The sequence below is a fragment of the Barbus barbus genome (genome assembly GCF_936440315.1).
Source record: "Barbus barbus genome assembly, chromosome: 45".
NCBI classification, from domain to species: Eukaryota; Metazoa; Chordata; class Actinopteri; order Cypriniformes; family Cyprinidae; genus Barbus; species Barbus barbus.
Window position 1 is genome coordinate 24,116,018 of NC_136723.1, and position 14,709 is coordinate 24,130,726.

General features: G+C 35.6%; 1 protein-coding gene across 2 annotated transcripts in view; it reads right to left on the bottom strand.

Annotated features, from left to right (window-relative positions):
* Positions 1-342: 342 nt before the first annotated feature.
* Positions 343-14,709, bottom strand: part of atg10 (ATG10 autophagy related 10 homolog) — a 31,154-nt gene continuing 16,787 nt past the window's right edge. The window contains exons 6-8 of one of the 2 annotated variants that reach the window (XM_079407435.1): positions 3,511-3,608; positions 2,348-2,429; positions 343-1,191 (exon numbers count right to left, since the gene is read on the bottom strand). In XM_079407435.1, coding sequence (XP_079263561.1) covers positions 1,159-1,191; positions 2,348-2,429; positions 3,511-3,608 — 213 coding nt within the window. In that variant the 3' untranslated portion in view covers positions 343-1,158. Of the gene's footprint in view, positions 1,192-1,500; positions 2,430-3,510; positions 3,609-14,709 lie in introns of those variants that run through there. The other variant, XM_079407436.1, reaches the window with a different exon arrangement.

Here is a 14,709-nt window from a genome sequence, read left to right on the forward strand (position 1 = left end):
ATACGGTCTGTACAGAAGAAAAACCATTACGCCTATGAGAGTCCCCACAAGAATAGTGAAACGAGTGTGTGTGTGTGTGTGTAAACTATTCCATTAATTTAATTAGATGTTATCATTTACACACTCTCATCTCATTTCATAATTTCTCGCTTCCAAGAAATGCTAAAGAAGCTAGTTTAAAGATGGTTCAGACTGTTTTCATCTATACAATTGAAACATAGTGACCAGGGCCTGTCACGAGTTACAGAAAGGGACAAAATGCACCATCAAAGCTAACAAGGAACAGTATCAGGACTTTGACTAACATTGTGATTCACTTAACGCTGTGAACAAACATTTTTTGGATATTTGTCTTTTATTAAATGTTTCAGAACGTTCAAAAGTAACATTTCCTTTATTATAAAATGTAACGTTACTTTAACATTCTTCCAGTGCTACATAACGTTAATAGAATGTTCATTCAAAGCTGTCTGGTCTTTAATAACATTCTCAAAATTCCAGCACAAACATTTTAGTATATGAACGTTAAACATTTTAAACATTACACTTAAAAAACGTTCAGAGAACATTAAAAAATGTGTTCTCATCTGTAACATTCGCATAACCAAAAAAAAAAAAAAAATTACAAAATTCAGAGAATGTTTTTTATTTTGTATTGTAACGTTACCAAAATGTTTGTAGAACATATTTTTCTTAGATGGGATAAAAGCAGACTTAAAAATGAATTCAAGACACAAATGAAACCAAACACCATTGGACGTACCAATTTCAAGTACACAGATTTGAAAAGATTTACACACTGTAATTGAGTTTGACAGTCCTTAATTCATTTATCTAAAGTAAACCTTTAAGAATGGCCCTGTTTATGAAGCAGGTAACATTTCCTACTGTGCTGCATCTATGCGTTTCTCCATCATTCCTGTCTGTCCATTAGAGCGAGATGCTTCGGGTAGGAGGCTGACCTCCTTACCAACACTGATACAGTCCCCTGAGAGACACGCGCCCCATTTAGACATGCTGACTGAGGACTTTCACCGCCTTCTCTCAAACTCCGGACTCTAAACTCAGCTCCTCCGTTTCAGACTTCACATCAGACGGTCAGGATTTCAGAGGGATTTGATTCCATTTAACTTTTAAACCGTGTCCTGGCACGGCACACTACTTGGATGAGCAATGAAGAGAAATGTCAGACTGCGGGGAGACACAACAAAAAATATATTAGACTATTTACTTTCCTTATTAGATGCAAAGTTCTAGAAATCACGTTGGACTTCGATTTCAGGCCTCTGAAATGTCAAAAATAGGCCAAACGCAGTCGCATGCTTCACAAAACCCGACCAGTGAGGGAAAACATATTGAGTCACACACACCTACGCAGCAGAAGACAAAGACTTCCAGACTAATGTTTGAATAGCAATCCTCCGTATGCCTGCACACACAGCTGCTCTGATGAGTTTTACAATCCCTTTGATAATGCAAAAAAGAAATAGCAGCAGAGAAAACTATTGTTTGTCTTTTTAATTTGATTATAATATCACATACTGTACATTTTCTGAACAAATCCCTTTATATAAACGATTTTCCCATGAACAACGATGGCAGCAATGCAGGTTGCATGCATGCATCCTCTGAAAAAATGCAACTGGGTTCTCAGGCGCATTTCCGTGATATCTGTCAGATAATATGGATGTTTTATGGTTGGTAATACAAAAATTTAATTACAGTACACACTATTTTGTATACACTACTAGTAAGATTTTTTAAAATGTTTTTGAAATAAGTCTCTTCTGCTCACCAAGGCTGCATTTATTTGATCCAAATGTAATATTATTATAATTTAAAATATCTGATTTCTATTTGAATATTTAAAAATATTTATTCCTGTGATGCAAAGCAGAAATTTCAGCATCATTACTCCAGTTTTCAGTGTCACGTGATCCTTCAGAAATCATTCTAATATACTGATTTACTGCTCAAGAAACATTACTTTAAATCCATTTATTTAAAATAGAAAACTTTTGTAACATTATAAATGTCTTTACTGTCAATTATAATCACTTTAATGCATCCTTGATAAATAAAAAAAAAATCTTACTGACCCCAAACATTTGAGTGGCAGTGCATGAATTATTTTAGTGCAATTTATTTAAACATTAAGAGCATTCTTGAGCTAACTTGTGAACTTAAAAACTTGGTGTCTTGAATGCTCAAGCATTGCTAACAAGACTTCTGAAGCATCTTTGGCCCCTCGGAGACCCTCAGCATGTCCTCTGGGTCTGTGGAGTCTGAGACAGACAGGAAGATCACAGCAGGCCAAAGCAGAGGCGCTTCAGTTGGGAGCGGACACCTCGGTGCTGTAGCTCAAAGGGATGTCCAGTCCGACGACAGGTCCAACAACACTGAGCCAAGTCACGATATAGTTCACCCTCCTGAGAACAGATGAGAAACAGAGCATCTACCCATACTGCAACGCTGCAAATTAAGAAATGATTATATCTATCACTAATGTAGCTAAATAGATGGATATGCCAGATCTCATAATTAACATTCAGAGCTAAATGAGACAGCCATAACTCTATGAGATGATATAATACCATATTAAAATGTTAAAAGGAATATTTCTAGATTAAATAAAGCTTGTATTAAAAGTATGCTGTTGATTACCACAGAAAATAATGTTGATTCGTTCCTCATTTTAAATGGAATCTATCGGGCAAGTATTGTGGTGGGATTATTTTAAAACAAAACACTTAAAATAAATAGTAGTTAAAATATTTAAATGAGCTGTAAAAATCATATGTTTGTGGATGTTTCTTGGTGAATAAAATCCTTAGATATAAGCTTGGTTTCCTGAGGCTTATGGAAAAAAAATTAAAATTAAAACAAAAATCACAAAACTTAAACCAAAATAAATCTCAAAATCAGTGCTTTTAAAAAAACAAAAACAAAAAAACTGTGCAAACACCCCCTATGCTTCCTATTATTCATTTATATTACATTGAATTATAATACAATCCATAAAAATTAAACACATTTCATATGTTCATATATAATTTGTCAAGTCCTACCCACTGAAACCCACCATGTTTTTTGTTGGTCAAGATAGTAATGTTTAAATCATATGTTTAAATTTTCATAGCAGTTGCATATTGTTGGTACTTGCACAAGTTAAACATTTATTCACTGTGCTGTTTGATTGTCTACTGGATTCCAATGGAAGTGCATTATTGAGGAATGAGTCCATATATATATATATATATTTCATGGTAATCAACAACATGCATTAGATGTGTTGACCGAGCTCAAACAGCAGAGAATAACGCAAGCAACACCAAGCTTATAGGTTTGATTCCCAGATATTGTGTGAGTTTATGTACCTTGAATGCAATGCACTGTAAGTGGTTTTTGGAAAATAGCGTGTGATAAATGTAAATGTAAATATGAACTGAACCCAGAATATTAATTTCACATAATGCATGACGAGTAGAGCTGCAGCAGGGAGAAACTCACTTGTTTTCAGCTTGTGCCAAATCCAGAGCAGGTTTCATAAACTCCTCAGTGCGACATGGATGAAGCATGAAAAACGGTTGGCCTAGTAAAGGATGTTCCTACACACACACACACACACAGATCGTTCAGCTCTTTGTTAATGTCTATTCTGACCTCATTTTTTATTAGGAACAGGTTCTCACTGTCACACGCTGTAACACAGCCATTAAAGCAATGCCACAACATGTGTTTTTCCATCTTAACTCGATGTTAACTACTCACACGATACTTTTCACTACCCGAATCCAATTATGCTCAAAGCTTCAGATAGATTAAAAAGAAAATTACGAGGCAGACTTGAGCAAATCTGCCATGCGACACATGGGCTTCATTGGCACCCTGCTGCTCTCGAGCGAGTCTCGCACACTGGAGGGCACTCATGCACAGCAGAGATGGAGGAATGTCCTATCCCATAATGCCACACCAGAGAGACCTGGACCACACCATCACAGCGAGATTATTGTGGGGCATTTGAAGAAGTCATACTTAGGAAGAGGTTTGTAGCAAAGGCAGAGAACAGTGGCTGAACATAATATAATAACTTCTAAGCTTTCCTCTCGAATCAACAAGAAAAAACATCTACGATCATTTTAACTTCCGTAACCTGATGTAATCTGAAATATACATCAAGGAAAAAAAAAAAAGAACTACATGTAAATCCATTTTTTTTGTGCTGTTCTATAATTAATATTACATTCATTAATTCATGTTTTTAATGAATGATTATAAATTATTATTTTATAATAAAGTTGGTTGAAATATAAAAAATGTATACAGTATTTCAATATAATTGAAATACAATTTATTTAAATAATTTAACATCTTTTTGGAAACCATGACACTGTTTTTCTAAATATAGATATTTTTCTTACACAAAATGTTTCGCTTCACTTCAGAAGGTCTTTATTCACCCCCCGGAGCCGTGTGGAGCACTTTTTATGATAGATGCATGCACTTTTTGGGCTTAAAAATCTCAACCCCCATTCACTGCCATTATAAAGCTTGGAAAAGCCAGGACATTTTTAATAGGACTTCAATTGTAATCGTCTGAAAGAGGAAAGTCATATACACCTAGGATGGCTTGAGGGTGAGTAAATCATGGGCTAATTTTCATTTTTGGGTGAAATATCCCTTTAAGTTCAAATTCAGTCAGCAGCATTTGTGAAAACAAAAAAAAAAAAGGTTTGACTTAATTTTGTCCCGTGTCTACTTTTTTTTTTTTTTTTTTTTTTTTTTAAATGAAAGTTACTGTGAAGCTAGTGCGGTCACAAAAAGTACTACTATTAATCACTTTACATTACACATGAAGTGTATCTGTGATAATAAATACATTGAATCTCATTTATATGAACACAATCCATAGACATAGCGACACGCTTCATCATCTGAAAACCACACCCACTGGTGGGAAAACGATCCAACCCTGACTTATAACAAAAAAACAGAACAATGTCTAAAAGCCGCTATGTGACAAGATGTACAGCAATCAAGCTAAAAAACCCAGAACTACGTTTTTATAAGCTGTCAACCCAAAAAAGGAGCTTTTAAGGAGACAAAAGTAAAGCGCAGCGTGTAATATTACTCTGAGATGGGAAACGTAATCGCGACAGGAAACATTCATTATTTTAACCATGTCTATTGATTATTTCACCACCCTATTTGAACCTGAGAGGAGGAGATATATTGAGAAACTAAATTTTATTGGTCTGTGTCAGTGCTTTTGTTTGAGAAATGATCCGACTGAATGGCCCAATGTGAAATACCCCGACATCTACAACTATTTGTGTCATTAAATCCTCTTTTTTTGGGGTCAACAGCTTATAAAAATGTAGTTCTGTTTTTTTTTAGCTTGTTTACTGTTCACTTTGTCACACGTCAGCATTTAGGCATTGTTCTGTTTTTTGTTATAAGTCAGAAATGACAAGGAGGCAGCTTCCATTGGAGAGCGTTGGGCATGGCTGAAATGTCTCTATTGCTGAAATAAATACTGTCAGTGTCTTTCTGTGGTGAGCTGAAGTTCCTTTATGCACAAATACCTGAAAGAATTCCACAAAAACAGTTCCTTTATGCATAAATACAGATGAGGAACACAGCACAGTTCACTCCAGGAGAGAAACTAGAGCTAGTTTGTGGGCATCTTGACGACACTGAAACTGTCAGACAGTCTAAATGAAAATATAGAAAAGGGCACAACTCAGAAAATGCACAGAGAAGATGAAAAACATTGATGATGTCTAAGAATGTTGTAAGAGGTGAAGTCAGAAAACAAAGATCATAGATTCAAAACGATGAGAATCCCAGATTTTGACAAAACAAGCCGTCGCCGCCACTGATGTCACAACCTGAAGCTCATCGAACACTGAACGTTTTCAACGCAACCTGCTTTCAAAATGAACAAGCTCCTGATGGCTTTACACATAAACATGCAAACTGTGGCAATGATTGTGTTTTTTCACATGCTTATTAATGGTCATTAGGTTTTTTGAGGAAATGTATTAGCAGTTTATACCTGAGGGAAGTGATTGTGTGATAATATATGCAATTAAACCTCATTTAATCAAACCAAGCATTGCTGAAGACTTTCTGCATAAATACTGGCCACACAAACGCAGATGAGGAACACAACACAGTCCACTCCAGGAGAGAAACTAGTGTTCTTGAAGACACCGAAACTATAGAACATTACTAAAAAGGGTACAAAATGCACCGAGACGATGGACGAATGGCTGATGAGGTGTACACAAATATTGACGGTGTAAATGTTCAATCTGGAAAAGAGATCGCGGACTGTAACGCAGCAAGTATCCAGTCATCTGAACTCCCAGGTACTGAGATTAATCATGAATCAGCACACAAACATAATACTACAGATTTGATCACTTATGCATGTTTTCAGTTGCTGCGAGCGGTGTTAAATGAATAAATAAAGTGAATAAAGCTACATTTGTCTATTGTAAGGAAGTGACTGTGTGAAGATGAGAAGCTCCAGAGCACCTGAAGTGTGTTCTTCTGCTGACCATAATCCTAGTGCTGTGTGTCCTCTTCACTCGAGCCACCCAACAATACCAACTTCACAGAAGAGAGAGAGATCAGCTACTAACCAAGATGATCAACCTAATTCAACTAAACGTACAATTAGTTCGAGAGAAACATGAACTGACAAAGTTTTTTCAAGGTATTCTTCAACTGAAACCACACACACATACTGCACAGAGAGAGGAGCAGATCTAGTGATCATTAATAACAGCGGAAAACAAGTGCGTGAAACTTAACCATATTTAGAGGAGGACTAGAAGTGACCTAAATCTGACAAAACAACCCTACAGGGATGTCCTCTTATGTAAATAAAGTATGCAAAGTAGTGCTGTCGAACGATTAATCGCATCCAAAATAAAAGTTTTTGTTTACATAATATATATGTGTACACTGTGTATATTCATTATGTATATATATATATATAAATACACACACATGCATGTATATATTTAAGAAAAATGTAACATTTACACATTAAATATATTTATATATGATATAAATTATATGAATATAAATATATACATGTAAATATTTTCTAAATATATGCTGTGTGTGTGTGTGTGTGTATTTATATATGCAAAATAAATCTAAAACTAAAAATCTGAAAATATAAGTAGCTATAAAATTATCCAATTCTAAAATAAAACAAATTATACAGGCATTCGTTATAAACAACAAAGGCCTATAAACATCTAGCAATGCTATAAATTTGATGTTGTGTGTACGCGAGAGGCTCTGGCGCGGAAACTCAACAGAAAAAAAATCTAATATTCTGTCGTTTTTGGTCATAAAGACAGGAGTAAGACATTTGAAACTGTTAAGGGTTTACTTTTATTTATGCATACTCACAATAAAAGCAAAACTATGCCTTTGTTTAACCCTTTGGATAACATTTTGTGTAGGTCTATTTATTTTATTTCTATCATATGTCATTTTATTCTGTTTTCCGTTTTCTCCTCTAAACCACTGAAAATAAAAACATCTAGTTGTAATGGGTCACATACACTTATCAAATTAATTTAAATCTAATATAATATTCTAATTGTGTTGATTACTGGATAGGAAATGAACATAATATTAAAGAATTAGCTCAGTCTGTGGAGAGTAGGTGGACTTTAGTGACTTTAGTGTTGAATCTGAACACGTTCAACCACATGAGCATCCACACAATCCGGAAAAAAATGCGGTTTTGACTACCTCTGTAATGCCGAGTTCACACTGCACGATTTTAGCCTGATTTTTCACTCGTCGATAGGTTTTGATAAATCGCCGTCAAATGCCCGAGATCGGAGGCAAACCGGTGCTCGTTCACGCGAGTGACAATCGCGCGGTGTGTGATGATTTCTGACTGAAAACTACTTCAGCCAATGAGAGACAAGGGCAGAGGGAAGTTCGGGGAGGAGTTATAGACCAGAATATCAGTATTTTAATAGATATATGTACAATTATATCATACAGAAACAAGCACAAACATTTGCTTGACCAGCCGCAACATAGCATAACAGTTACTGCAAAATTATTATTTCCCTCTCTTTGCAGAACACACAATCCCTGTTCCCCGCATCTCCCTCCTGCATAATCTGTTTGTCTTTTTGTAGCTGGAAATCAGCCCACAGACAATTTGCGGGCTATATTTTTTTAATATTTCCAGTCTCGTTCGAGAACTCCGGTCTGATGCATGCGGGTTCTCGCGTTATTTCCTTATCACTTCTCGCGTGCGTCTTGTTGTGAAACGTAGTTTGCGGATCAGACAGAGATGTCATATGGACATATAAAAGAGAACTGTACAGTCACTCATTCAACAGGATGGGCTGATTATTCATGTACGATCTGTTAGAAGACTTTATTATATGCATTACATGTTTATTTTAAGTTTAAACATGCAGGATCATGACATTTACCATTTTTAATGACTAAAGTCTTGGAATTATTAACCTGCACATTTATCTTGTTTGTCATCTTGCTGTAACTCCCAGCAACAATTATATGTGACCCTGGACCACAAAACCAGTCATAAGGGTTAAGTTTTCAAAATTGAGATTTCATCATCTGATTAAATGAGCTGAATAAATAATCTTTCCATTGATGTATGGTTTGTTATGAAAGGACAGTATTTGTCTGAGATACAACTATTTGAAAATCTGGAATCTGAGGGTGCAAAAAAATCTAAATATTGAGAAAATCACCTTTAAAGTTGTTCAAATTAAGTTCTTAGCAATGCATATTACTAATCAAAAATTAACTTTTGATATATTTACAGTAGGAAATTACAAAATATCTTCATGGAACATGATCTTTACTTAATATCCTAATGATTTTTGGTATAAAAGAAAACTCAATAATTTTGACCCATACTATGTATTTTTGGCTATTGCTACACAGCAACTTGAGACAGGTTTTGTGCTCCAGGGTCACATATTGGAATAAATATGCAAATAACAGGAGCAGCAGTGAGTTTAGATCTGCTAAACAGTTGTCAGTCCTGTTTTTTGAGAGCTAACTATTGTTTGTACACTGTTTAGATATGAAAACAAAACTCCCTTTCAATATTGCAACAGAATTTGGTGAGTGAGTTCAGTAAACCTGTGTTGTGAGCAGAAGTGTAAACAGACGCATTCGACATACCTCAGAAACAAGCAACGTGACAAAACACCCTGCCAACACCTAGAAACCAGTCAAAATACACTAGCAACCAATCAAATAGCCTTAGCGATGTCAGGTAACCAGCTTGAACACACTTCTCATCTTTATTATTTACTTATGGTAATGCCAGTATAAGCTATTCATGGTTCTCTTGCAATTAATGGAATATTCCAGGTTCAGTAAGAGTTAAGCTTAAATTCATTCAACAGCATAATGTTGATTTACACTTGACTTAATTTGGTCTCTTCTCTATTTTCCCTCTGTAAATGGAAGTTACAGTACTTTAAGAAAAAAAAAAAGCTTGACCATCTAACAATTGCACTCTTTATTCTATTATATATATACAGTGGTGGCCAAAGTATTTTCACCAGCAAAAAATTGGTTTTAAATCAGTTATTTCTATTTTTGCTGTAGTGTGTCAGTACGAAAATATCAGTTTACATTTCCAAACATTCATTTGGCCATTAATTGTAATAATCCAGTGAGATTTTTGTGCTCCACACAGAGATCTGATCTGATTATCATCCAGTCTGTCTGGAATGACATGAAGAAACAGAATAAATCCAGAAGAACTGTGTCTCGAAGACGCTTTAAGAAACCTTCCTGCAAAGCTACAGTGCTGTTAGAAGTTTTAAGCACTTGTGTAAAAATGCTGTAAAATGATGATGCTGTTAAAAATAAAGTCATAATTAGATTTTCTTTATCAATTAACATTTATTAACTAAATTAAATCAGCATTTGGTGTGAGCATCCTCTGTGTTTTGCCCTCGGTGCCCTTGAGCAGAGACTCTCAGGAGCTTTGCAGGTAACTTTCTTGAAGCATCTTGGAGAAGTTGCTACAGCTCTTCTGGATTTAGTCTGTCTCGGTTTGTCCGTTTGTTATTTATTATAAAAAAAAAAATCACTTGAACCTCTAACACTAGCTCTCTCTATTCTATATCACTTCTTGTGCAAAATACTTACATTTCCACAAAAATAGTTCCTTTCTGCATAAATACTGGCTACACAAACACAGATGAGGAACTCTACACTCCAGGAGAGAAACTAGTGTTAGTTTGTGAGCGCCTACATGACACCAAAACTGTCTGACCGTCTAAATGAAAAGGGTATTACTCAAGAAATGCACAGAAATGGATAATATCTACAAAAATGGGATGTTACTATAGGTAAATTTGGAAAAGAGATCACGGACCATAAACACACAGGTACTAAGAATAATTAAAAATATTTTGAGCACACAGTAGGAATATAGTCTAAAATAAACCTGAGGAAATTGTTTCAAATGTAAATAATGCACGAATGTTTCCTCTTTTTGGGTTCATGTATTTAATTCAAAGATGTATTGAGTGTACTGAGTATTGTGCTCATATGCTGAATGTTTGAATTGGTTGGAGGACGACTATAAGGTCCGATGGCACCACTTTTAACAAACACTTTCCTGTCAGTAAGCACCATTTTAATCCAGTTATCCAAAACCTCAATAAAAAAACATCTCCTCTACTCTGCAAATAAAAACAACCTCAATGCACGGTCACCATCTGCATTAAAATTCACAACATCAACTGTCTGGATGCATTGCTCTGTTACCGTTCAACAGAAGACGTGCTGACTCTTCAAATTCCCTCGACGACACCTCACTGTTAGCATCAGCGGTATAGAGTTGGACTTTTTCATTTTATTTGTGAATAACAATGCCTATACTGCAGCACGATTCCAGCTCGGTTGGTCAATTATCATGACTTCATCTACAGGCCTCATGGGAGAACAGACTGAATCACTATATGCACACAAACTGTTGTGAACGTGGACACTAAACACTGCATTTAGAGACTTGTTCTGTTAAAACAGGCACTTCTGTTATATATATACATATACATTTCTGTCAAGAACATTTTATTAAACTAAAGAACAACAATTTTTTATCTCAATATTTTTTTCCACAATTTTGACTTATATATAATTGTGATATAAATGTAAAATTCTGACTTTTATCATTTATGGTCATATTATTTAAAATAATGTAAATATAATTTACATTATATACATTTTAAAAACTAGACCATATCCATGTATATTTATTTATTATTACTTTTTAAATGACTTTTGACTGTAAAGTCACAGCTAGCACATAATGGCATAAGAGTGACAAACTTTTTTTTTTTTTTTTTGAAAGATGCCAAATTTAATTTGTGTAGAAAATAGTTAATAATATCTCATAATTCTGAATCCACAATTAGATTTGCAAGTCAACTTTCGAGTTTATACCTCACAATTTATACATTCTTTTGTCTCAACTTTTGTTTTTCTCAGAATTTTGAGAAATATACTCAGAATTCTGACTTTTTACATTTCGCAATTCTGAAATCTTATCAGCCACTTCTGACATGTTTTCTGAGAATTTTGAGTTTACATGTCGCAATTGTCATTTTGTTTTCCGCCACATTATATATAATATAATTCAGGCCCTATGAAATCTATTTTAAGTTTTTCCCAATTTCCCTTTTTTCCATTTTATTTGTTCTGGGATTCTGTGTTTCTTTTGTTTTGGAAGAAAAAAAAAAAAAACATGTCTGTGCCATTCATTCACACAGAGACATGCAGAACATGCAGGATTCATATTTAAATAGTATTTTTGCTGCTTAATATTCACAGACACTAGTACATACCGCATTTTGATTTAAGTGTACTGACCTACTTTTTACTTATTCATCCAAAAGCTGGCAAATTCCGTGTTATACAGTAAATCTTTGCCCGGATTTCGCGATTCTGTTCGTGTTTTCTACGTTGCAAAAATCACAGGGCCCTAAGAATACAAAACGGGTTTTTGCTACTTTTTATCTCACAATTCTAACGTTTTTTGTGAATTTAAATATTTTTTGCAAAAAATTAAAGGGGTCATATGATGTGATTTCAAGTTTTCCTTTATCTTTGGAGTGTTACATACAAGCTGTTCATGCATAGATAAGATTCCTGAAGTTGTAAAGATTCAAGTCTCAAAACCAAAGCGATATTCTTTATCAAAGTTAAGACTCTGACGCCCACATGTCTACGTCACGATGTGGGAAGATTTGCAAAACACCGCCCAAACGTATATGCAAAGAAAGAAGGCTATTATTCTGGCTGTAGCATTGTTGCTGCCGCCGGGGCCATGTCCTGGAGACGCTGTGTTTCGTGGTGAAAGCGAAACTACTTTGCATGGGCTTCCAAAAGAGGACACAACTAGAAATCAGTGGTTAAGTTGTGTTTACAACACTGTTCCAGAACAGTTCAAACCAAATATTAGAGTGTGTGCAGCGCATTTTACAGAGGACTATTTCCTGAACCTGGCAGGAGAGTAGCCTACAATGCTTGCTTGCTCAAAGGCTGTTTCTATAAAGTGGGGCAATTCCAACTTTACAAGGGCAGTCCGGCACTTCTGACGCACAGCCTGTAAGTAAGTTTTCTTATTTAAAGATTTTGCTACTGGCGATTCAAACATGAGTTTTGAGCAGTGTAGAGTAGTGCTTGTTGTTTGTTGTTTCTCCAATCATCACAAATGGAGATATGGTAATGTTTACGTGGTGTGATGTAACGCGACGTGTAAAAAGACAATATAAGTCATTATAATCAGTAATTATGTCCTCACTGGATGCAACAAATGCCTTGTTTATAATAGGTTTTATTGTTTATAATAGGTTTTATTGTCGTCGCACCGGGACACAGCATCACAATACGGTGAGGGGCGTAACATTTCCGTCACACGCTTGAGGTACTCGGCCAATCGCAATGCACTGGATAGCTGGCCAATCAGAGCACACCTCGCTTCTCAGATGAGCTTTGTACAAATCGACGCGTTTCAGAAAGGCGGGGCATAGAGGAGCAACAATAATGTACAGTATGTGGAAAATTATGTGTTTTTTGAACCTTAAACCACATAAACATTGCATTACACCAAATACACAAAATAATGTTCTTTTTAGCAACCCCTTTAATAAAAGGTAACTTTATATCTCACAATTTAGCCTTGTTTCTGGCAACCAAAAGAAAAATCAGAATATTTGTTTTATTTATTTCTGTGGCAGAAACGGACTTCCATATTTTATTTTCGCAAGTGTACAGTCTCAGTTGTGTTCACAGCCTGGGTTTGTCAGTCCACAGTCAGTTTGGGGCCTTATTGAGTCCTCAAGAGAAAAGTGTTCTGTGTTGTCCTAATCGGTTATGTCCTAATCGGTTATGCCAAGAATGCGATTTGGCTTTGAGAAAATTGGGCAGATAAAGAGGAGACTGAGAGATTCAAGAGGGCAAAAACAGAGAGGAAAGCGAGAGACCGAGCGAGAGATAAAGAGAGAGAGTCCATTGGCGTCACTGCTCATAAGGCCTTGATGTGAGTCACTCATGTTTACCTGCGTCAGTGAGAACCTCGAGACCCTAAACCCTTCTCCAGTCTCTCACCCTGCTATTACTGCCGTCCCTCTTCTCTAGTATCCTACACTACCTCTAATCAGCCTTTTTCTGCATCTATTTTTCCACTCTCTCCATCCATTCAATATCTCTCTGTAGTCATGCCTACTGCTCTGCATCCCTCGCAGCAGAGCTAAAAAGAGCAGCAGCAAACAGCCAGAGTCAGTTTTTCCAAACGCTCCCGGAGATCTATGAAGAGGGAAGGCCAGCAATCGGCGTAAAGTTTGATCAACATTGCAGCTTGTTCTCGCCAAGAACTATAACAGGAACATCCAGAGTCCGAAATTTTTGCACGTTACAAAAATAAATACGACCTCAGGTTGTGTCAATCACGTTTACACACTGCCTCCGAAACTTTCGTCCGTCATAAACAAAATTCGGATCAGGTTCGATTTTCTGCGTTTTTGCATCCGTAGCATGCATTTTGATAAGAAAGGATGAGCAATATGAAAAAACGGAAAAACGCACGCTAAAATTTCGGACTCAGTTTTGATATAAACAAGTAAAACTTATAGGTATGTTTAGGGCATAAGGGAACACGTTAAGAAAGGCTACCTCTGATGTTGATTTGACTGCTTTTTTATGACTACACTTATAGTCAGAGTAAATCTGAAATCAATGATTTGACAATAATAATCTAGAACAAAATAAAATGGCAGATTATTTTCAAACAGTACAAAAGTCTCCATAAATGATTGTGTAACACTTTACAATAAGGTGTCCTTTGTTAACATTAGTTAATGCATTAACTAACATGAACAATGCATTCATTACACTATTTATTCATCTTTGTTAACATTAGTTAATAAAAACACAGATGTTCATAGTTCATAGTGCATTAACTAATGTTAACAGACCGAGTCTGTTACACAGCTACTTATGTAACCAAAAGATTGTTACATATGTTTTCCAGACTTTATACAACGTAATTATAAATGTAAGTACACAGACATAAGCTACTTAAAATAAACTGCATCAAGATTGTACTTCATGTGTATCTATACTGTACACCTTATCCAGCTGCACCTTAGTTTGATTTAA